This window comes from Leucoraja erinacea, chromosome 3 (genome assembly GCF_028641065.1).
Source record: "Leucoraja erinacea ecotype New England chromosome 3, Leri_hhj_1, whole genome shotgun sequence".
In the NCBI taxonomy this organism is placed as follows: Eukaryota; Metazoa; Chordata; class Chondrichthyes; order Rajiformes; family Rajidae; genus Leucoraja; species Leucoraja erinaceus.
The window spans coordinates 11,148,445-11,173,772 of NC_073379.1; the positions used below are offsets into that span (position 1 = coordinate 11,148,445).

A 25,328-nucleotide genomic window follows, 5' to 3' on the forward strand; every position below is an offset into this window, starting at 1 on the left:
TCCTCAAATCTCCTCTGCGCTCTTTCCAGCTTTCCTGTAGCACGGTGACCAAAACTCAACTCAATACTCCCAAATGCAGCCTCACCAGCATCTTCTACATCTGTATCATAATATCCCAACAGTATGCTAGATGCCCTAACTGGTGAAAGACAGCCAGTGCTCACTACCCACTACCGTCCGAGATATTGAGCAGTGCAGGAGTGGACCTCTGGTGAGCCCCCAGTGCTTTGATTAAGATGTATGGGGGTTCGGGGAAGAACGGTAACAGGAAGGTGACGGGCAGTCACGGTGGTGCAGCGGTAGAGTTGCTGCCTTGCAGCGAATGCAGCACCGGATACCCGGATTCAATCCTGACTGCGGGTGCTGTCTGTAGGGAGTTTGTACGTTCTCCATGTGACCTGCCTGGGTTTCATCCGAGATCTTCGGCTTCCTCCCACACTCCAAAGACGTACAGGTTTGTAGGTTAATTGGCTTGGTAAATATAAAAATTGTCCCTCGTGGATGTAGGATGGTGTTAATGTGCGGGGATCGCTGGTCGGCGCGGACCCGGTGGGCCGAAGGGCCTGTTTCCGCGCTGTATCTCTAAACTAACCTAAACTATGAGATGGCAGACCCTGGCATCTGGAAGGGTGAAGGTGATTGCCCAAGATAATTCAATGTTTATACTGTAGGGGTTGTAAGCTACCCAAGCAGAATAAGGTGCTGTTCCTCCAGTTTGTGTGTGGCCTTGCTCTAGTTGTGGAGGTGGCCCAGGACAGAAAGGTCAGTACGCTGAACAGGAATGAAAACTGGTTAGGAACCAGGAGATCCAGAAGGCCTTCGGTGGACTGAGACCAAGTATTTGGCAAATCAGGCAACAAATGCTGGAGTAACTCAGCGGATCAGGCAACGTCTCTGGCGAGAAGGAATGGTTGAGGTTTCGGGTCGAGACCTTTCTTCAGTCTGATCATGACTCTATCCCTTGCCCTATAACTGATCCTGTGATCTGGCAATAAGTAGTTTTGTAAAACCATCCACTTATTCCTGAAGGGTGATGCAGCAATACTGCTCCTCCACGGTTTCAAACCTATAATTTACAAACTTCCTCTGTGGGATTATTTTAGCGATGACTAAAACTAAGCTCTGGCCATGAACTCTGAGTGATTCTCAAGGTCGGGGCAAAATTCATGGCCCTTGAATTTTTGCAATAGGTCTAGCCTTGAGATATTATCAAGATGCTGGCTTTTAAAGATGAGATGTTGTTTGTGACACAAGTGGACTCTGAACAGAGAGGACTATTATTATCCCAGGTGTAGATGCCTGGGATGGTAGTTAGTGCAGTAGTTAGTGACGTTCCTGACCGGGACACAGTGGCGCAGCGGTAGAGTTGCTGCCTCGCAGCACCAGAGACCCGGGTTCGATCCCGACTACGGGTGCTGTCTGTACGGAGTTTGTACGTTCTCCCCGTAACCTGCGTGGGTTTTCTCCGACATCTTCTGTTTCCTCTCGCACTCCAAAGAGGTACAGGTTTGTAGGTTAACTGGCCTGGTGTAAAAATGTCAATTGTCCCCAGTGTGTGTGTGTGCGCAGGATAGTGTTAGTGTGCGGGGATCGCTGGTCGGCGCGGACTCGGTGGGCCGAAGGGCCTGTTCCCGTGCTGTATCTCTAAACTAAAACTACTCACTGTGACTGGCCTCTGATGCAGTCAACACAATCCAGTCATCTCGATCTCTCACTAATGGGTGTCCCGAGTTAATGTTTCTACAGTTTAGGAGCTAATGTTTTAACTCTTGATTAGTTTAACCTTTGAACAGCACCCTTGGCTCTTGCTGCCCCTGGCTTATGTCTCATTCCTGTCACAGTCAGCAGTGGGATTGCAGCTGGTAAGCACCACTCAGTTTGTAGAGGCGAGGAACTGCAGATGCTGGCTTACAAAAAAAAGAAACAGAGTGCTGGAGTAAGTCAGCGGGTCAGGAAGCATCTCCAGAGAAAATGATTCTGGCAATGGTTGGGTTAGCATATGATGAGCGTTTGACGGCACTGGGTCTGTACTCGCTGGAGTTTAGAAGAATGAGAGGGGACATCATTGAAACCTACCCAATAGTGAAAGGCTTGGGTAGAGTGGATGTGGAGAGGATGTTTCCACTAGTGGGAGAGTCTAGGACCAGAGGCCTTAGCCTTAGAACAAAAGGACGTACCTTTAGAAAGGAGATGGGAAGGAATTTCTTTAGGTTGTGAATCTGTTGAACTCATTGCCACAGACAACTGTGGAGGCCAAGTCAATGGGTATTTTTAAAGCAAAGTTTAATAGGTTCTTGATTAGTACGGGCATCAAAGGTTGTAGGGAGACGGCAGGAGTGTGGGGTTGGGAGAGAATGATACATCAGCCATGAGTGAATGGCAGAATAGACTCAATGGGCCAAACGGCCTAATTCTGCTCCAATGAACTTAATATTATGAACTTAATTTGGAGACTTGCAAACTGAAGAGACTAGGGGACTGGATTAGGAGAATTCGGAGGGTCCTGACCGAAAATCATCTATCTGTGTTCTCCAGAGATACTCCCTGAGCTGCGGAGTCACTCCAGCACTTTTTTTTTTTTTTTTTTTTTTTTTAGTAAACCAGCACCTGCAGTTCCTTGTTTTGTACTTGGAGACTTGCTTGTTATCTCGTGGGCCAAGTGTTTTGAGTTTTCATTTTTTTAAAATGTTCTCAGTCTTTTACCACTGAGACTCCATAGCTCCCTGAAAGTGGCATTGCGGACAAGTCTTATAGTATGTTTGCCTTCAGTGTTCAGGACAGTGAGTATAAAGGGCCTGTCTCACTTAGGCGATTTGTTTTGGCGGCGACGAGGCTTTCGCCACATGGTCACCGGGCTGTCGCCCGTATGGTCGTGAGTCGTCGCCTCAGTCGCCCAAAGAGTCGAAGCGTTTTGCTGATCGCAGCTGGGTTTTGAAATGTTCAAAACGTTTTTGCGACAGTCGGTGACCGTGGGCTTATCGTAGCTTGACTTCTCCTGACGTAGGTGCTGTCGTAGGTTGTTGTCGGGATGGTGTAGGTTGTCTCCAGGTGACATGGGTTGTCGCCGGTGCTGACCAGTGAATTCCATTGTCGCAGTTGCCGAAAAAATCGCCTAAGTGGGACAGGCCCATTAGTCCAGTCGCCGGTTTGTCGGCAACCTGCTACGACTATGACAGTCCTGGCAGTCGCCTAAAAAAAAAATCGCCTAGTGGAACAGGCCCTTAAGAGTCAGGAAGTCATGATGCAGCTGTATAGGACTTTGGTTGGACCACATTTGGAGTATAGTGTGCAGTTCTGGGCTCCCCATTCCAGGAAGGATGGGGAAACCCTTGCATCAAAGGCTGAGTTGAGAGCTGATAGAAACACATGCAATACGAGCTATTGATGGGGTAGGCAGACCTTTCTCCCCAGAGTGGAGATATCAAAGACAAGAGAGCATCGATGAAGCTGAGAGGAATAACGCTTACAAGATGCACAGGGCAAGTTGTTCACTTTAAACAGAATAGTGGGTGCCTGGAGCGTGCTGCCAGGGTTGGCGGTGGAGGCTGATACAAAGGTGGTGTTTAAGAGGCTTTTAGCGAGGTACATGGATTTGTGTCATGTGCCAGAAAAATTCGTTTAACTTCTCGAGTTGAGGTGGGATGTGGTGAAGAAGTCTGGTTTGAACTTGACTGTTGGTGCTGTAAAAAAAATATTTGACTTTAGAGATACTGCGCAGAAACAGGCCCTTTGGCCCACCGCGTCTGTGCTGACCAACGATCATCCCGTACACTAACACTATCCTGCACACTGCGGACAATTTACAATTTTACCAAAGCTAATTTGAGGAAGGACATTCTTGCTATTGAGGGAGTGCAGCGTAGGTTTACACGGTTAATTCCCGGGATGGCGGGACTGTCATATGCTGAGAGAATGGAACAGCTGGGCTTGTACACTCTGGAGTTTAGAAGGATGAGAGGGCATCTCATTGAAACTTATAAGATTGTTAAGGGTTTGGACACGCTAGAGGCAGGAAACTTGTTCCCGATGTTGGGGGAGTCCAGAACCAGGGACCACAGTTTAAGAATAATGGGTAGGCCATTTAGAACGGAGACGAGGAAACACAGCGAGTTTTGAGTCTGTGGAATTCTCTGCCTCAGAGGGCGGTGGAGGCAGGTTCTCTGGATGCTTTCAAGAGAGATCTAGATAGGGCTCTTAAAAATAGCGGAGTCAGGGGATATTGGGAGAAGGCAGGAACGGGGTACTGATTGGGGATGATCAGCCATGATCACATTGAATGGCGGTGCTGGCTCGAAGGGCCAAATGGCCTCCTCCTGCAACTATTGTCGATTGTCTAATTAGCATACCAAATTGTACGCCTTTGTAGTGCGGGAGGAAACCAGAGCACCCGGAGAAAGCCCACACTGTCATGGGGAGAACGTGCAAACTCCATGCAGGCAGAACCCGTAGTTGGGATTAAACCCTGGTCTCTGGTGCTGTAAGGCAGCAACTCTACCACTGTGCTGGGATTGAGAGGGACATGGACCAAATGCAGGCAAATGGGATCAATTTGGATGGGGCATCTTGGTTGGCGTGGGCAAGTTGAGTCGAAGGGCCTGTTTGTGCTGTAGACTCTCTCTCTACTTGGGCCAATTCCGCCAACTCTAGACACGTGGCACGGTGGCGCAGCGGCCGTGCTACTGCCTCACAGTGCCAGAGACCCAGGTTCAATCCTAACTACGGGTGCTGTCTGCACGGAGTTTGTATGTTCTCCCCGTGACCTGCGTATGTTTTCTCTGAGATCTTCAGTTTCCTCCCACACTCCAAAGACGTACAGGTTTGTAGGTTGCTTGGCTTGGTGTAATTGTACAGTGTGTTGGCTGGTGTGCAGGGATCGCTGGTCGGTGCGGACTCGGTGGGCCTGTTTCCGCGCTGTATCTCAAAACTAAACTGAACTCACTGACCCGGCTGCTAACCTTCCTTCCCTAGGTTGGATGCTGTGAGCTGAGGTCCTCTCCCAGTTCCAGACCAGCTGTCTCCCCGCACCTTGTGTCCTCCGCATCCAGAGAACAACATGTCTGACCCCGTCGAGGTCAGTCCCACTCAATCTGAGACATCGCCCTCAAAAGCATCTAAAAAGGACAAAAAAAAAGGTAAGAAACTCTGTAGACAGACACCAAATGCTGAAGTAACTCAGCGGGACAGGCAGCGTCTCTGGAGAGAAGGAATGGGTGACGTTTCGGATCAAGACCCTTCTTCAGACTGAGACTCGGGGGAGGGGGAGACACAGATATGGAAGGGGAAGATGTGAAAATGAGACATCAAAGGGGATGAGGTTCAATGAGAATGTAGAATAGGTCATTTTCAGCTAAGAGAAGATGGCAATGAAGCATCCAGAGATAACATTTAGCTTGGAAAATGGTCAGACTGGTCAGAGAACTTGGGCAGGGGTGGGGAACCTGTTCATGTTGGAATGCCGCATTGTTAGCTGTGATCTAATAACGCCGCATCCAAGAAACTTCAATTAGATATACTTCAAAATGGACATTATTTTGTAAAAATCGAACTCCTATGTACTAACTTCAAGAAACATTTGTTAATTCTAAAGTTAACTAACATTTTAATGACTTTGTTGTGACTGCATTTGAATATTTGGTTGCAACACGGAGGGTCGCAGTTTCAGCTGATCTTCTAGATGGGTATCCGTCATTTGTGACCTTAAGGGCATCTTGATTTGGGTTAGGTAGGAGAATGTAGATTCGCAGCGATAAGTGGTTGAAAAGCAAGAAAGCATATTTCGTGCATGTCAAAGTTAACGTACATTCTAGAGTCGCATTAGAAATAAATCGTCAGCATAACAGGTGTTAAAATAGCCCTCATGACTTACTAATGTTTTAATTGTGGCCATCAGTCGGGGAGGATTATTTTGTTGAAACTTCTTTTACTCTTTGGTATTTTAAATACGTTCATTTTAAGATTAAAATAAAAGTAATAAAAGACGACCAAAAACATATTAATAAAAATCAAAGGATTTGTTCGACAAAATTTTGATTCATTCAAAAGGCCGCACTTAATGGCCTAGAAGGCTGCATGCGACCTTAAGGCAGCAGGTTCCCCACCCCTGAACTAGGGTGTGAGAGGGATGGAGAGAGAGAGGGAAAGCAAGGGTTACTTGAAGTTCGAGAAGTCGATATTCATACCACCCAAGCAAAATATGAGGTGCTGTTCCTCCAATTTGCAAGGCAGTTTTATTGACACTAGCTCCTAGCGGTGGTCTAGATCGGAAACTCATCCATGTTAGAAGTTGTGCTGAGTTTGATTCCTCTCCTGGTGATCTTCAGGCAATGAGGGGAATGGATAGGGTGATCGCATACCCTCTTTCCTAGGGTATTTGAATCAAGTACAGGGCGTCACGGTGGCGCAGCGGTAGAGTTGCCGCCTTACAGTGCTTGAAGCGCCAGAGACCCTGGTTCGATCCCGACTACGGGTGCTTGTCTGTGCTAGTCCAATGTTTTTAATTTATGGGCACCCGGTACAGAGGGGCGATGGATGGGAGGGAGGAGGGGGTCTCCCTGTCGGTCTGCTCCTGGGCCTGGCCAAGATGGCCATTCGCGGGTCCAGGCAGCGGGCAGTCGATGGCCGCACAGCAGTCGCCTGCCTGCTCCTTTTCCGGGGTTACGTCGGAGCTCGCGTGTCCCTAGAAAAGGAGCATGCGGTGTCCATGGGGACTGTGGGGGCCTTCTGTGAACGCTGGTCACCACAGGAGGTTGAATATATTATAGATAAAAATATTAATATTTTAATTTGATAATTTTGTTTAAGTGTTCTTTTAAATTGCTTGAGCTTTTTCCGGGTCCACGTCCGTGCCCGCCTGTCCCTGGAGAGGGAACACACGGTGTCCATGGGGACTTTGGAGGCATTCCGTGAATGCTGGTCGCCGTTGGAGGTCGCGTGTTTTGTTGATAAAGTTGACGTTATATTAATTTGATGATAGTTTGTTTGTAAACTGTCAACATAGGCAGTCTTTGATTGTGTTAATACTATGTTTATTTTTATATTTTGAATAATAGTAGTTTCATATAAAATTTTAAATTTTTTTTTAAAAAGAGCGGGGCCAAGAAAATTGATGATAGACACAAAACGCAGGAGTAACTCAGCAGGACCGGCAGCATCTCTGGAGAGAAGCAATGGGTGACTTTTCGGGTCGAGACCCGTCTTCAGACTGAAGAAGAGTCTCGACCCGAAACATCAGGCATTCTTTCTCTCCAGAGATGATGCCGGTCCCGCTGAGTTACTCCTGCATTTTGTGTCTATCTTCAAATGACGTCACGCGGTCCAGACGGCTGTGCGGAAGCATGATGACACTCGTAACCGTCACGCGTCAGTCACTGCTGGCCTGTCGCGTAAATGACGGCCAAGTGGGACAGGCCCTTTACTCCAGCGTTCTGTGTCTATCTTCGGTTTAAACCAGCATCCGCAGTTCCTTCCTACACAATAGGTTCTGACTGTCTACCCTATCCATGCCTCTCATAATTTGATGTACATTTATCCGGTCTCCCTACAACCTCTGGCGTTCCAGAGAAAACGATCCCAGTCTGTCCAACCTCTCCCTGTAGCTAATCCCCTCCAATTCAGGCATCATCCTGGTGAACTTCCTCTGCACCCTCTCCAAAGCCCCCTCATCCTTCCTGTAATGGGGTGAATCTGGTGCCTCGGACAAACTTGGCCATGAGTACACTCTCCTTAAAGCCCTGTCCCACGGTACGAGTTCATTCGAAGAGTTCTCCCGAGTTTGCCCTGATTCGAACTCGGAGATTTACGGTAATGGCCACTCGTCGGTGCTCGGGGCTCTCGTGGTCATTTTTCAACATGTTGAAAAATCTTCACGAGTCTTCCCGAGCTTACCTGCCATTAGGGAGTCTTCCCGAGTACCTGCCGTTAGCGTTACGAGCCGCTAAGAGACGTCCCCGAACTCCGACGTACCCGCTACGTTCATTCTCCGTGCTTACCACAAGTTTGATTTTTTTTTTTAATCGGGAGAGCTCTTGGAATGAACTCGTACAGGGGGTCAGGGCCATTAATCATCTATTCTTTCAATTAACAAGCAAAGTCGGGGCGAGGGATGTTTTCTTTGATTTGTGGAAGCTTCCTAGTTTGGTATTTGAATTCCATTGGGCCAGAACTCCGTCAGATGAGGACGCTACACTTGATCTTGCACAGCCAGCAAGTACCATGGATTCACATGAAACCAATTAATTGGTTTGGTATCAATGCAAAATTGTCTCTACTGTGTGTAGGGTGGTGTTAGTGTGCGGGGATCACTGGTCAGTGTGGACTCGGTGGGCCGAAAGAAACCAAAGGCCCCAGAACCTGAGGTACAAGTTTACCAGGAGGTGGTGGGCATATGGAACAAGGTGTCGGAGGAGACAAGTTCTATTACTGATGGCAGCATGGTGGAGCAGCGGTAGAGTTGCTGCCTCACAGCGCCAGAGACCCGGATTCGATCCTGACTACGGGTGCTGTCTGTGCGGAGTTTGTACGCTCTCCCCGTGACCTGCGTGGGGTTTTTTTCCGAGATCTTTGGTTTCCTCCCACACTCCAAAGACGAACAGGTTTGTATGTTAATTAGCTTGGTAAAAATGCAACAAAAAAATTTTTGCTTGCGTGCGTAGGATAGTGCTAATGTGTGCGGGGATCGCTGGTCAGTTCGGACTCAGGTTCTGTGTCTGTGCTGTATCTCTAAATTAAACTAAATAGCAGGCAACAAAAAAGTTATTTAATTTCCTCAGTACAAGTGACAATAAAAAAGTAAAATAAATGTATTTTTTAATGCAGTTTAGTTTAATTTAGAGATACAGCACAGACACAGAACCTGAGTCCGAACCGACCAGCGATTAAATAATACATTTATGTTACTTTTTTATTGTCACTCATACTGAGGAAATTAAATAACTTTTTTGTTGCCTGTTATCCAGTCAGCAAAAAGACTATACAAGATTATAATCAAGCCGTCCACAGTGTACAAGGGCATAACGTTTAGTGCAAGGTAATGAGCAATTAAAGATAGTCCGATGATCTCAAATGAGGTACATAGTACGTCAGGACCACTGTAGTTGTGGCAGGATGGTTCAGGTGCCTGATAACAGTTGGGAAGAAACTGTTCCTAAATCTGGAGGTGTGCACTTTCATAATTCTGTATCCCGTTCCCGATGGGAGAGGGGAGAAGAGAGAGTGACCGGGGTGAGTGGTCCTTGATTATGCTGCTGGCCTTGCCAAGGCAGCATGAAGTGTAGATGGAGTCAATGGAAGGGATGTTGGTTAGCGCTTGGGTAGTTTACACCCCAGCGGTATGAACATTGACTTCTCTAACTTCAGATAGCCCTTTGTTTTCCCACTCGTTCCCCCCTCTTCCCCTTCCCAGTTCTCCCACGAGTCTTACTGGCTCCACCTACATTCTATCTCTGTCCTGCCTCTGACATCAGTCTGAAGAGGGGTCTCGACCCGAAACGTCGCCCATTCCTTCTCTCCAGAGATGCTGCCTGACCCGCTGAGTTATTCTAGCATTTTGTTTCTATCTTCGATTTAAACCAGCATCTGTAGTTCCTTCTTACACGGGTTGGTTTGCGTGATGGTCTGGGCTGGGTCCACAATTTCTTGCGCACTTGGAACAGGTACATAGCTAGGGTCGCTGGGTCTGGGGAGCACGCAGACTGCACACCAGGATCGCTGGGTCTGGGGAGCACGCAGACTGCACACCAGGGTCGCTGGGTCTGGGGAGCATGGATCGACTGGCAGTCATTCGTGCCGTTGTCATCTGGCGCTTGTTTTGGCTGTGACTAAACCACTCATCCCTGTGCGACTTTCTGCTGCTGTTGCAACGTGTAAATTCCTGGTCTTTGGCTTGTTTGACCTCTTCAGGTTGCGCAAGTTAATGGCAGCTGGTAAATCACTGACTTTTGGACAAAGTTCCCGTTGTAAACTTTTCAGTAACACCTGCAGGTATGCTGTGACTGTCCTCTGTCTGTGCTCAGTGATGGTCACACTGCTACAGGAAGGATGTCGTTCAGCTGGAAAGAATGTGGAAAAGATTATCGAGGATGGTGCCAGGACTCGAGGGCCTGAGCTATAGGGAGATGTCGGGCAGACGATGACATAGAAACATAGAAAATAGATGCAGGAGTAGGCCATTCAGCCCTTCGAGCCTGCACCGCCATTCAATATGATCATGGCTGATCATCCAACTCAGTATCCTGTGCCTGCCTTCTCTCCATACCCCTTGATCCCTTTAGCCACAAGGGCCACATCTAACTCCCTCTTAAACATAGCCAATTAACTGGCCTCAACTACCTTCTGTGGCAGAGAATTCCAGAGATTCACCACTCTCTGTGTGAAAAATGTTTTTCTCATCTCGGTCCTAAAAGATTTCCCCCTTATCCTTAAACTGTGACTCCTTGTCCTGGACTTCCCCAACATCGGGAGCAATCTTCCTGCATCTAGCCTGTCCAACACCTTAAGAATTTTGTAAGTTTCTATAAGATCCCCCCTAAATCTTCTAAATTCTAGTGAGTACAAGCCGAGTCAATCCAGTCTTTCATCATGTGAAAGTCCTGACATCCCAGGAATCAGTCTGGTGAATTTTGTAAGTTTCTATAAGGGCTTTATTCCTTGGAGTGCAGGAGACTGAAGGGGTGATCTTAGAGTTCAGTTTTAGTTTAGTTTATTGTCACGTGTGTAGATCAAGCAGTATTGCTGATTTGACCCGTGTCTGGTTTTGCTGCTGACCTGATCCATAATCTCTGTCAGGTTTCCACACTAGCACCACCTAGTGGCATGCGGGCAGCCATGTTAGTTAGTTCAACTTACGACTCCGAGCGTACAGTACTCATTTCGATGGCTTCTGCATGTATTCTAATTAAAGTACTTGTTATGATACATAATGACTCTGTATCAATAGTACTTTGCACATGGTGTCAGAAGTGGAACCGAGGTACAGTGAAAGATTTTGTTGCTTGACTATAGACAATAGGTGCAGAAGTAGGCCAGTCGGCCCTTCGAGCCAGCACCGCCATTCAATGTGATCATGGCTGATCATCCACAATCAGTAACCAGTTCCTGCCTTCTCCCCATATCCCCTGACTCTACTATCTTTAACAGCCCTGTCTAGCTCTCTCTTGAAAGTATCTAGAGAACCGGCCTCCACTGCCCTCTGAGGCAGAGAATTCCACAGACACACCACTCTCTGTGTGAAAACGTGTTACCTCATCTCTGTTCTAAATGGCTTACCCCTTATTCTTAAACTGTGGCCCCTGGCTCTGGACTCCCCCAACATCGGGAACATGGTTCCTTACTTTGGCATGTCCGAACCATTAATAATCTTATGTTTCAATAGGATATCCTCTCATCCTCCTAAATTCCAGAGTATACAATCCCAGCCACTCCATTCTCTTAGCATATGACAGTCCCGCCATCCAGGGAATTATCACCAATACGGACAGATTGTGGTCTGTGGATGAGGAAGTCGAGGATCCAATTGCAGAGAGATGCGCAGAGACCCGGTTCTGAGAGTTTGGTAACCAGCTTGGAGGGGATGATCGTATTAAATGCCAAGCTGTAGTCAATGAATAACAGCCTGACATATGAGTTTTTGTTGTCCAAGTGGTCCAGAGCGGAGTGGAGAGCCAGCGAGATCGCATCCACCGTTGATCTGTTGTGGCAGTAAGCGAACTGCAGTGGGTCGAGGTTCTTGTCGAGGTAGGAGTTGATTTGCGCCATGGTCAACCTCTCAAAGCACTTCATCACCACCGACGTTAGTGCCACTGGTCAATAGTCATTGAGGCACGTCACCTTGCTCTTCTTGGGCACTGGTATAATTGATGCCCTTTTAAAGCAGGTGGGAACCTCAGACCTCAGAAGTGAGAGGTTGAAAATGTCCATAAAAACTCCAGCCAGTTGGTCCGCACAGGTTTTTAGAACACGACCGGGTATACCATCAGGACCAGGCACTTTTCGAGGGTTCACTCCTCTGAAGGATTTCCTGACGTCAGCCTCTGTGACTGAGACTGAAATACCATCACAGCGAATGGGGGCTCGGGAAGGCACATCAGTATTCTCCCTATCAAAGCGTGCGTAAAACGCATTGAGCTCGTCAGGGAGTGATGTTTCGCTGACATGTGAGCTGCCTCCTGATTTTGCATTGTAGGAGGTGATTGCATTCAGGCCCCGCCACAGCTGCCGAACATCTGTCTCATCCTCCAACTTGGAGCAGAAGTCCCTTTTGGCCTTTTTGATGGCCTTCCTAAGGTCGTATCTGGTCTTCTTGTAGTCCTCGGCATCTTCAGACATGAATGCCCAGTGCCTGGTCTTCAGAAGAGTGCGGATCTCATGGTTCATCCAAGGCTTCTGATTGGGAAACACTCAGAAAGTTTTTGTAGGGATGCAGTCCTCAACACATATCTTTCCTCACCTCTGGGGGTGCGCTCTTCAATTGCTGCCTGTAGGCAGGAAGAAGCAACACCGCGGTATGGTCAGAGTTACCAAAGTGAGGGCGAGGGATAGAACGATAGGCATCCTTGATGGTGATGTAGCAGTGGTTGAGGGTGTTTGGTCCTCTGGTGCAGCAGGAGACATGTTGGTGGAAGTTAGGGAGCGATTTCTTGAGGTTTGCTTTGTTGAAGTCCCCAGCTATGGTGGTAAACGCCTCGGGGTAAGACGTCTGGTGTTTGTTGACCACGGCGTGCAGCTCCTCCAGTGCCAGACGGACGTCTGCTTGGGGTGGGATGTAGACCGCGGTCAGGATGATGGAGGTGAATTCCCTCGGAAGGTAGAAGGGGCGGCACTTCACCGCCAGATGTTCGAGGTGTGGAGAGCAGGAGTTGGAGAGGACTGCCACGTCTGAGCACCACGCAGAGTTGACCATGAGGCAGATGCCCCCTCCTCTCCCTTTCCCAGATGCCTGCGTACGGTCCATACCGTGGATGGAGAACCCTTCAGGCTGGACCGCTGAGTCTGGGGAGCTGGGGGTGAGCCATGTCTCTGTGAAACAGAACACAGAGCATTCCCTCAGCTCCCTTTGATAAAGCAGCAGATAAAATGTCACATAGAAACATAAAAAATAGGTGCGGGAGTAGGCCATTCGGCCCTTCAAGCCAGCACAGCTATTCAATATGATCATGGCTGATCATCCAAAATCAGAACCCTGACTCGCTTAGTGCAAGGTAAAGTCTAATTAAACACAGTCCAAGGGTCCCCAATGAGGTAGATAGTAGTTCAGGACCACTCTCTAGTTGGTGATAGGATGGTTCAGTTGCCTAATAACAGCTGGGAAGAAACTGTCCCTGAATCTGGAGGTGTGCGTTTTCACACTTCTGTATCGATGGGAGAGGGGAGAAGAGGGAGTGGCCAGGGGTGAGGTTGGTAGGTATGTTACAAAACCTACCTGAATCGTGTCTGAGCATCTGCCCCACCCCGTGTGTGTGATTTTGGCGCTGTTTAGAGGGGGCGGGTTTAAAACACGATTTTTACTAGGCTGTTGCAATCGAAAATGTTCAGCCTAGTAAATCATTAACGGAAAATCGCTGGAAGACCCCGTCGCAAAAGGTATTATTAGTTTTTATGGCCTTGTATAATATTTATAGTAGTTTAAAAATCACTCTCTCACTCCGCAACCTCTCGCAGCCCCAGGGTTTTATAAAGCAAACAATTAAAGGTATGTACCTTATTTTTACATTAAATGGGGCTTGTGTATAACCCTGTGTATAAAGTTTTCTATAGCGAGTAGTTCATTTTGGGCTCTTTATATCCCGCAGTATTTTTCTGGGCACTTGAGGGCACAAATCCACTGCAATGTGAACGTTCTAAACCAGCGCGTTCACAGGAACCCACTAGAAAGCCGATTTAAATTGACTTTAATTTACAGCAAATGAACACTAAATTCCTTCCATTTGGCCTATAAATTGATGTAAATGAGATTTAAAAATCATGTTTTATTGTGAATTATTTGTGAATATTATTTGGACACTTGGGCTATTTAAAAATGTTAATCATTTATTAAGAAATGGATAGATGTTTAGATCTAGTAATTGAAGTTTGAAATTAGCTACAATTGGGAAACTAACTAATTATATGCTTTAATTTCAGGTCATCCAAGTAAGATTATTTTATATTTGTTTCAGAATGCTTCAATCTATGATAACTGAAAATTTCATTCAGTTCTCTTAATTTTTAAGAAGGTTGTGGGCTTTTGACTGTCCACGATCACAGCTTTTTTGTTATGTCCATAGAAATTCAATAGGGAACAAGATGCTAATTTCCGAGTATGAACATGGCCATAACTTTTTTTTATTACTTGAGATATGAAAGTGAATTAGGTGTCAAATTAAACTTATTGTTATGCTTTATCTGATGGGATAAATTGCAGACTTGATTTTTTAAATCTCAAAATTTTGTAACATTGCTATGAGACTGGTCCTTGATTATGCTGCTGGCCTTGCCGAGGCAGTGTGAGGTGTAGATGGAGTCAATGGAGGGGGGTTGGTTTGTGTGATGGTCTGGGCTGCGTCCACAATTCTCTGCAATTTCTTGCGGTCTTGGACGGTGCTGTTCCCAAACCGTGCTGTGATGCATCCCGTTAAAATGCTTTCTGCGGCGCATCTGTAGAGGTTGGTGAGAGTTGTCGGGGACATGCTGAACTTCCTAAGCCTTCTCAGGAAGTGGAGGTGTTGGTGTACTTTCACACCCAAGATCATTTGTTGTTTGTTGGGAAGAAGCTGTTCTTGCATCTGGAGGCCACTGTTTTTAGATCCCTGTACTTTCCCAATGGTGTAGGAAGGAACTGCAGGCGCTGGTTTAAACCAAAGATAGACACAAAAAGCTGGAGTAACTCAGCGGGACAGGCAGTGATGAGATGAGAGCGTGGACAGGGTTGGTGTGTGGCTCAGATGCTGGCTGCCTTATTGAGGCAGCATCTCCTGTAGATCCCTTTAATGTTGAGGAGGCCAGTACCCGTGATGGAACCGTTGTAACACCTATGGCTTCACTACTCTGCTCTTCCCAGGTCCAGAGAAGACCGAGGAATTCCTCCTGGCCAGGTTCAAAGGTGACGGGATCCGCTACAAGGCCAAGATAATTGGTATTGATGATGTGACTGATGCCCGAGGAGATCAAATGTGCCAGGATTCGATGATGAAACTGAAGGTACGGTCTCTGTTTTCTTTCCCCCCCCCCCACAGGGGACCATTGGTCCAAAACTAGATATTGCTAAAACATTAACGTCGGAAGGTGAGAGAGTGGAAAGATTTAATAGCAACCTGAGGGGCAACATTTTGCACACAGATGGTGGTGAGTGTCTGTGACGAACTGCCAGAGGAGGTGGGTAGTTTGGACATTTGGATGGGTACATGGGCAGGGAGGATATGGCCAAAACATGGGCAAAGGGGGGACTTGTTAGAGGTCTTTAAAATGATGAGAGGGATAGACAGAGTTGACGTGGATAAGCTTTTCCCACTGAGAACAGGGAAGATTCAAACAAGGGGACATGACTTGAGAATTAAGGGACAGAAGTTTAGGGGTAACATGAGGGGGGGAACTTCTTTACTCAGAGAGTGGTAGCGGTGTGGAATGAGCTTCCAGTGGAAGTGGTGGAGGCAGGTTCATTGGTATCATTTAAAAATAAATTGGATAGGCATATGGATGAGAAGGGAATGGAGGGTTATGGTATGAGTGCAGGCAGGTGGAACTAGGGGAGAATACATGTTCGGCACGGACTAGAAGGGCCGAGATGGCCTGTTTCCATGCTGTAATTGTTATATGGTTATATAAATGGGACAAAAAGCTGGAGTAATTCTATGGGTCAGGCAGCATCTCGGGAGAGAAGGAATCGGTGACATCCCTCCCCCATCCAAGTGCTTATACCAGCTTCAGTCGTCTTGTTGAGTCTCATTGTCTGTGACACATTTTCACCTAGCCCACAACTAACAATGGCCTGTTTCCTTCATCATCGTTACTTTTTTTGAATACATTTCAGTTCTCCTCCCAGGCAAATGGAGAGATGTCTTGGTTAGCAGGGATGAGTTGGGCTGAAGAGCCTGTTTCCATGTTGTATAATGGACTCTGCCATGGCCTGTCCTATACCCTCTATGGTAGTGTTGTCAAGTCAAGTCAAGTCACATTTATTTATATAGCACATTTAAAAAACAACTCTCGTTGGCCAAAGTGCTTTACATTTGCTATAAGAATAGTATAAACAAACAAGCTACATACATATATACATATAGCCCTCACTCAGTGGACGTCAGGAAAGGCTTGGGAGTATAGATAAGATTTTAGTCTTGACTTAAAGGAGTCGATGGAGGTGGCAGTTCTGATGGGAAGGGGGATGCTGTTCCACAGTCTAGGAGCTGCAACCGCAAAGACACGGTCGCCCCTGAGCTTATGCCTAGACCGCAGGATATTCAGCAGCCCCAAGTTGGCCGATCTGAGGGACCTGGAGGTGGAGTGGTGGGTGCGAAGACTTTTAATGTAGGAGGGGGCAAGCCCATTGAGGGCTTTGTAGACATAGAGGAGGGTCTTGAAATGTATACGGAACCGCACAGGGAGCCAGTGGAGAGAGGCCAGGATCGGGGTGATGTGGTCCCTTTTTCGTGTGCCCGTCAGGAGTCTTGCTGCGGCGTTTTGGACCAGTTGCAGGCGGGACAGGGAAGATTGGCTGATGCCAGTGTAAAGAGAGTTACAGTAATCTAGGCGGGAGGAGATGAATGTGTGGATGATCTTTTCGGACATTAAGAGCTGCAGATGCTGGTTTACATAGACAGTCTGTGACCCCAGCAAAGTTGGTGTCATTTGCAAAGACTGACCCATGTTCATTCTTGACCCGTGAACGCGTGCCTTACCTCCAGTTTTATCCCACATTCCAAAAACATGCAGGTTTGTAGGTTAATTGGCTTCTGTAAATTGTCCCTGATGTCTAGGGTAGAAGTAATGTATGGTTGATTGGTGATCAGTGCGGACTTGGTGGGCCGTAGGGCCTGTTCCCACGCTGTATCTCAAAACCAAACCAGTCTATATTTGCGTCCAAATCAAAGTGCAGTGCTGGAGTAACTCAGCGAGTCAGGCAGCATCTCTGGGGAACATGGATAGGTGACGTTTCACAGAGTGCTGGAGTAACTCAGTGGGTCAGGCAGCATCTCTGGAGAACATGGATAGGTGACGTTTCACAGAGTGCTGGAGTAACTCAGCGGGTCAGGCAGCATCTCTGGGGAACATGGATAGGTGACGTTTCACACAGTGCGGGAGTAACTCAGCGGTTCAGGCAGCATCTCTGGGGAACATGGATAGGTGACGTTTCACACAGTGCGGGAGTAACTCAGTGGGTCAGGCAGCATCTCTGGAGAACATGGATATATTCTCCAGGGATGCCAAGTTACTCCAGTACTGTCTTTCTCTGACATGGTCTTGTTCCATGCTGGTTGTAGTGTGAGGTGTGCGTGCGTGTGTACCCAGCCCACTGTGTGAAGGTGAGCTGACTTTAGAGAAGCAGTGTGGAAACAGGCCCTTCGGCCCACCGAGTCCACACCGACCAGCGATCCCCACACGTTAACTAACACTATCCTACAGACACGAGGGACAATTTGGAGGCTAACTAACCTACAAACCTGTACATCTTTGGAGTGTGGGAGGAAACCGGAGCACCCGGTGAAAACGCACACTGTCACAGGGAGAACGTACAAACTCAGTACAGAAAGCACCCGTAGTCAGGATTGAACCTGGGCTCTGGCGCTGTGAGGCAGCAACTCTGCTACTGCCCAACAGGGTTGTCCTAGCAATGTGGGAAAAGAGTCATAAGGTCATGTGATATGAGCAGAATTAGGCCATGTGGCCCATCAAATCTACTCCGCCATTCAATCATGGCTGGTCTATCTCCCCCTCCTAACCCCATTCCCAGGCCTTCTCCCCGTAACCCCGTACTAATATCCACTGACTTGGCCTCCACAGCCTTCTGTGGCAAAGAATTCCCACTGACTAAAGAAATTCCGGCCCATCTCCTGGCAGTGACGTGGGGAGGGGGGGAGGGGGGGATGAACGGGTCACGTTATGTTTTGGTGCAGGGATGGTTTCTGTAAGGTGGGCTGGGATCTTGTGTTGCCTGTTCTCTGCTGACGTGACTCTGTGCTGACCACTTGTCTGCTGGCTCTCCTGACCAGGGTATTGCCATCGCCGCCCGTGCCCAGGGCCAGCACAAGCAGAGGATCTGGTTGACTATCTCCCTGTCTGGGATCAAGCTGATTGACGAGAAGACTGGAGTGAGTATTCTTCTGCGCACAATCAGTTCAGTTTCCTGTCGCATGTACCGAGGTGCTAGATTAGTGTGGTGGTCAGGGGTATGAGAAGAAGGCAGGAGAATGGGGCTAGGAGGGAGAGAGAGATCCATGATTGAATGGCAGAGTAGACTCGATGGGCCGAATGGCCTAATTCTGATCCTGTCATGTGATCTTATGAGTAGGAGAATCCAGATCCAGAGGACAAAAGTTTAAGGTGGGGGATATTTAATTGGAACATGAGGGGCAACCTTTTTTTTTACAATGAGTGGTGGGTGTATGGAACGAGCTGCTGTAGGAGGTAGTTAAGTATATCAGTAGTGTCGCAACGTTTAAGAAGCATTTAGACAGGGTACATGGAAACTGTGTAAGAAGAAACTGCAGATGCTGGTTTAAACCGAAGATAGACAAAAAAAGCTGGTGTAACTCTGAGGGACAGGCAGTATCTCTGGAGAGAAGGAATGGGTGACGTTTCGGGTTGAGACCCTTCTTCAGTCTGGTTAGGGATGAGGGAAAGGAGAGATATAGACAGTGATGTGGGGAGAAAAAGATCAATGAATGCCAGGTTTTGGAGGGATATTGGTCAAACGCAGGCAGTTGGGACTAGTGTAGATGGGACATGTTGGTCGGCGTGGGCAATGTTGGGCTGAAGGGCCTGTTCCCATGGTGGAAGACACGGTGACGGGGATGGGTGTGGGTGAAGGGCTCCTGTCACTGACTGCAGCCCTCGTACCACTCGCCCCCACACAGGTGATCGAACAGGAACACACGGTCAACAGGATCTCCTTCATCGCCCGCGACGTCACCGACAACCGCGCCTTTGGCTACGTGTGTGGAGCAGAGGGCCAGCACCAGTTCTTCGCCATCAAGACCGCCCAGCAGGTACGGTGACCCTCCATGACGGGGTGGGCACAGGGTGCGGTGGCCACTTGGGTGTGGGGGACAGAAACTAAACGTTCCATAACCAACGTAGAGACAAAGAACTGATGTTGGTTTATACCGAAGATAGACACAGAGTGCTGGAGTAACTCAGTGGCTCAGGCAGTATCTCCAGAGAAAAAGGAATAGGTGACGTTTCGGGATCGGAGAAGGTTCACCGACCCATCCATGTTCTCCGGAGATGCTGCCTGATGCTGCCTGACCCGCTGAGTTACTCCAGCACTCTGTGTGTCTGTTCTTGGTCTGAAGAAGAGGCCCGACCCGAAATGTCCCCCAATGCTGGCACATCCCTACACGTTCTTAGGTTAATTGGTGTCAGTAAAATTGTGAATTGTCCCTAGTGTGCGGGATAGTGCTCGTGTATGGGGATGGCCTGTTGCCGTATATTCAGTGGGCTGAAGGGCCTGTTTCCATGCTGTATCTCTAAAATAAAGTCTCAAACAAGAAGAAACCCACGTGGTCAGCGGGGAGAACGTGCAAACTCCGCGTAGGCAGCACCCGAGGGCAGCGTTGAGCCCGGGTGTCTGGTGCTGCGTGTGTCCCGCTGCTCCGCCGCTATCTATTATAGCTGCCGAGCATTGTCCTGGTCGGTGTGAATGGTTTCCACTTGAACCTCGTGGGACCCTGTGCTATTCCCCTCATGTGAGCTGTTGTTTCCCAGGCAGAGCCGCTGGTCGTGGATCTGAAGGACCTTTTCCAGCTGGTCTACAACTTGAAGAAGAAGGAGGAAGTGGAGAATCAGGCTGCGGTGAGGAAGCTCTTCAGGGCAAGGAGGGAGCCCCCCCCTATCCTCCCAGTGGGGTGGTCTGGCTGTGGGTGGAACATTGGGTGGGGGAGGCTTGTGGGTGTGGGCTCGGATATCAATGTGTTGGTCGGTTGGTTAACAGTGAAGAGCATTTTGGTTGCGCGCTATCCAGTCGGCAGAAAGACTACACATGATTACAATCCCACAGTGTACAGATACAGAATAAAGGGAATAACGTTTAGTGCAAGATGATGCCATGATGAAAACCAACTCAATGCAGCCAGTCTAACTCTGCCAATGAGCGACACAACACCGCTCCATTCTACGTGCTGCCAGAACTCAACTCCTCGTTTTCTTTTGTCTTTCAGGATGACAAGCCCACTGAGGTAAGATCTCCAATGTTCTGGAAGGGCGTCACAGAGGCGCAGCGGTAGAGTTGCCGCCTCACAGCGCCAGAGACCCGGGGTTCCATCCCGACTACGGGTGCTGTCTGTACGGAGTTTTTGGACCATCTCCCCGTGACCTGCGTGGGTTTTCTCTGGGAGCTCAGGTTTCCTCCCACACTCCAAAGACATATTGTTTTATTGGTTGATAGGCTTCTGCAAATTGTCCCTCCTGTGAAGGATAGAACTAGTGTACGGGGTGACCGTTGGTCGGCAAGGACTCAGTGGGCCGAAGGGCCTGTCCCCACGCAGTATCTGGAGAGAAGGGATCTCTCAACGAAACCCAAGCCATTGATTCATCAAACTTACATCCCACCTTCTGGACATAAATATCAGAACATGGAACACTACAGCGGAGTATCAGGCCTACCTGATCTCCCGGTTGCTCAACACTGCAACTCCCCCTCCCATTCCCACACTGACCTTCCTGTCCTGGGCCTCCTCCACTGTCTCTACAGTGAGGCCCAGCGCAAATTGGAGGAACAGCACCTCATCTTTCGCTTGGGCAGCCTACACCCCAGCAGTATGAACATTGACTTCTCTAACTACAAGTAACCCTTGCCTTCCCTCTCTCTCCATCCCCTCCCCCACCCTTGTCCTCCGACCAGTTTGACTGTCCTCATTCAATTTTACATTGCATGCCTCGTTGTCACCTTCACCTAGCTAACAATGATCCACTCTACATTTCCTTTGAGCCTTGTCCCTTTTGATCTCCCGTTTTCACACCTTGCCCTTTCATATCTCTGTGTCTCCCTCTCCCCTGCCTCTCAGTCTGAAGAAGGGTCTCGATCTGAAACGTCACCCATTCCTTCTCTCCAGACATGCTGCCTGTCCCGCTGAGTTACTCCAGCATTTTGTGTCTATCTTCAGATAAGGCCCTTTGGCCCACAGTGTCTACGAACAACATGATGCCCAGATCAACTCTTACCTACCTCTCCGTAATCCTTATTCCCCCCCTCCCCTCCCCATTCTCAGCATAGCCATGCGCCTATCCCAACGTCCCTCAAATGCCCCTTTCATATCTGACACAATGTTTCTTGATTATGTTTTTATGAAACCTGCCCCTTTGAAGATTTACTTCAGAATTTAGAGATACTGTGCGGAAACAGGCCCGTACATGAGCGCGATCCTACACGCCACGGACAATTTGCACTTTACCGAAGCCAATGAACCTACAAACCTGCACTTCTTCGAAAATGTGGAGGGAAACCGGAGCGCCCGGAGAAAACCCACGTGGTCACAGAAGGTACAAACTCCGCACAGGCAGCACCCGTAGTTAAGATCGAACCGGGGTCTCTGGTGCTGTGAGGCAGCAACTCTACCGCTGCGCCACCGTGCCGCCCAAAGAAACATAGAAAATAGGTGCAGGAGGAGGCCATTCGGCCCTTCGAGCCAGCACCACCATTCATTGTGATCATGGCTGATCGTCCCCAATCAATAACCCCTGCCTGCCTTCTCCCCATATCCCTTGATCCCACCAGCCCCTGGAGTTCTATCTAACTCTTTCTTAAATCCATCCAGTGAATTGGCCTCCACTGCCCTCTGTGGCAGGGAATTCAACAAATTCACAACTCTCTGGGTGAAAAAGTTTGTTCTCACCTCAGTCTTAAATGGCCTTCCCTTTATTCTAAGGAGATGCAATTATTTCAACCCATGTGCGTACCATCTGGGACTTATGGAGTGGACTGATAGTGGCACAGTGTTTACCATGTTTCTCTCCCCCCCAACAGAATGGCAGTCCACTGCTGAAGTTTGATGATGCAGTGTCCGGCATTAAGAATGTGAGTCGGATTTGTTTGTTTTTTTTGGGGTGGGGGCTGTGGTTAGCTAATAATTAAAGCTGCTGCATCTCAGTTCAGTTTCATTTATTGTCATGTACAGAGGTACCGTGAACAGCTTTTGTAGCGTGCTCTCCAGTCAGCGGAAAGACAATACGTGATTACAATCGAGCCATTTACACTGTACATACACATGTTAGGGGATTGTGTAGGAAGGAACTGCAGATGCTGGTTTAAACCGAAGATAGACACTAAATGCTGAAGTAACTTAGCGGGACAGGCAGCATCTCTGGTGGGAAGGAATGGGTGACATTTCGGGTTGAGACCCTTGTCCAAACAGTCTGAAGAAGGGTCTCGACCCGAAACGTCACCCATTCCTTCTCTCCAGAGATGCTGCCTGTCCCGCTGAGTTACTCCAGCATGTTGTGTCTATCTTGATAAGGGGTTAATGTTCAGTACAAGATAAAGCCAGTAAAGTCCAATATGGGAGAACGTACAAACACTGTAAAGGCAAGCGGCGGCAGTCGGAATCGAACCCGGGTGTCTGGCACTGTGAGGCAGTGGCTCTACCGCTGCGCCACCGTGCCTGACTTGATGGGCAGAATGGCCTAATTCTGCTCCTCTCATTGATGATCTTATGAACCAACCTGTTGTGAATTTTAACTTGTATTGTTTCCTTTCCTTCCGCAGGATATTGACCAACTGCAGTTGTTTGGCGACATGTCCACACCTCCTGACATCCACTCCCCTACGGTAAGCAAAGTCTCTGCTGGCCTGGGCAGCGTACACGACGCTGAGGCCACTGTTCTCGGCCTGTACCATCCTTCAATGTTCAATGGCGCAGTATTGGTGAAACACGCGATGAAGTTCTTTTATTGCGTACAGTTCAATAAAGTATTGCCATCTCTAAGCACGATCCCCGATTTGGCAGAGTGGACAGAGAAGGCCCACTGAGACCGCGAGCAAGAGTCGCCAGGTTTTGGCTCCGTTTTCCAAGTCCAGTCCACGCTCGAGGTCTTATGAGCGATTCCTGCTCCAGCTAGGGTCGCCAACTTTCCCACTCCCAAATAACGGACAAAAGGTCAAAATACGGGACAATTTCCCGACGGCAATTCGTTGACCGACTCGGCCGTGGCTGGGTGAATGATGAGTTGTCCCGGGTGCTGGACTGCACACAAAGCCCAGCCGGCGGGCCAGCTGAGGAGTTTTGGCCCGACACCCCATCCAACTCATGAATCGATGATCGGCCATGAGAAGGAGGGGCGGTGGTGTCGGCGGTAAGCGAAGGTCCGAGGTCGGACAGCTGGCCGGGCTGCCGACTGACCGACGGGGCCACGGGCGAGGCGCTGCTGCTGCTGCACTCCATGGGCTGCACTACGTCGGGACGGGTGAGGCGGGGCTGGATGCGGCGCTCCGACCCGACAGTCCCCTCGACCTCGACCCGAGCAGTAGCGGTCAAATACGGGACAAACCAATTTAGCCCAAAATACGGGATGTCCCGGCTAAAACAGGACAGTTGGCAACCCTCGTTCCAGGCGAGCTCCAGGCTGCTGCAGGGCTTCCAGTCATCGCCATCCCTTAAACGTGTGGGTCGACCAGTGAACCAATGTCCCTCTCCTCGCCCGTCCAGCTTTGTGCCTGCGGGGGGCACCTGTTTTGAGGGGCGCGTAAGGCAAGGCCCCAGTTGCCTCTCCTCCTGGCCTTGCTCCTCATATCCACCATCGCCCGCTCCATCTCTGGTCTTGAGGCCAACGAGCAGGGACTGGCTCGGTGGCTCCCTCTACAGGCCACGTGACCCACTGGATCTTGTGCGTCTGGCTGCAGTTCTACCTGACCTTTGCGGCCAGTTCGATGGCTTGTTGGATTGCCAGCTGAGCAAGCCCTTGTCCTCTCCCAAGGGTGGCCAGTGATGGTTTGCTTTTACACAGCAAACGTGCCCCCGTGATGCTAAAATCACAGCAAATTGTGGAGGCAGCCCAGACCATCACACAGACAGACCAACCTCCCTTCCATTGACTCAATTTGCACCTCACGCTAACTCAGCAAGGCCGGCAGCATAATCAAGGACAAGTTGCACCCCGGTCACTCCCTCTTCCCCCTCTCCCATCTGCAATGGGGTGGAGGTGAATCGGACAGCACCCTAGCTTATGGAAGGACCGTTCAGAAGCCTGATAACAGAGGGGAAGAAGCTGTTCCTGAGTCTGGTGGTGCGCGCTTTCAAGCTTCTGTACCTTCTGCCGGACGGGAGCGGGGAGAAGAAGGAATGACCGGGGTGGGACAGGGACAAGTCTTTGATTATGTTGGCTGCTTTCCCGAGGCAGCGTGAAGTGTAGATGGAGTCGATGGTGGGGAGTGTGGTCTGTGTGATGGACTGGGCTACATCTACAATGGTGGGGAGTGTGGTCTGTGTGATGGACTGGGCTACATCTACAATGGTGGGGAGTGTGGTCTGTGTTGGACTGGGCTACATCTACTGGGCTACATCTACAATGGTGGGGAGTGTGGTCTGTGTGATGGACTGGGCTACATCTACAATGGTGGGGAGTGTGGTCTGTGTGATGGACTGGGCTTGTAAGACATCTACAACTCTGTGTGATTTCTTGCGGTCTTGGGCAGAGCTGTTCCCAAACCAAGCTGTGATGCATCCCGACAGTGTGCTCTCTACGGGGCATCTGTAGATGTTTGTAAGAGTCATGCATGATTCAACACAATGATATGCTATAGGTCACATGAGACTGGATTCTAATGGAGTTGAGACGGGTGTACGACAGACACAGTGCGGGAGTAACTCAGCGGGTCAGGCAGCATCTCTGGAGAACATGGATGGGTGACCTTTCTTCAGACTGAAAGTAAGGGGCGGGGATGAAGGAGTGGCCTTTTCTCGCCTCCAACTTTTCACCTCCTGCTCCCCAGCCCCTACTTTCAATATGATGAAGGGTCCCGACGCCTATTTCTTCTCGGCAGTGATACTGCCTGTCCAGCTGAGTTACTCCCGCATTTTGTGCATATTTTTAGTGTAAACCGGCATCTGCAGTTCCTTCCTACACATTTAGATCAGGTCTGTGTTGAGTGATCAAATCCTGTTGCATCAGATATTTGAGTGGGAAGGCGTACAGTTAATGTTTGCCAGAAC

General features: G+C 49.0%; 1 protein-coding gene across 1 annotated transcript in view; it reads left to right on the top strand.

Moving 5' to 3' along the window:
- Window positions 1–25,328, top strand: part of LOC129695272 (disabled homolog 2-like) — a 59,044-nt gene that overhangs the window by 17,029 nt on the left and 16,687 nt on the right. The window contains 8 exon segments of the mRNA XM_055632064.1: window positions 4,969–5,132; window positions 15,032–15,171; window positions 18,177–18,275; window positions 19,041–19,172; window positions 19,891–19,977; window positions 20,343–20,360; window positions 22,148–22,198; window positions 22,886–22,948. Of these exon segments, the coding sequence (XP_055488039.1) occupies window positions 5,054–5,132; window positions 15,032–15,171; window positions 18,177–18,275; window positions 19,041–19,172; window positions 19,891–19,977; window positions 20,343–20,360; window positions 22,148–22,198; window positions 22,886–22,948 (669 nt within the window). The 5' untranslated portion in view covers window positions 4,969–5,053.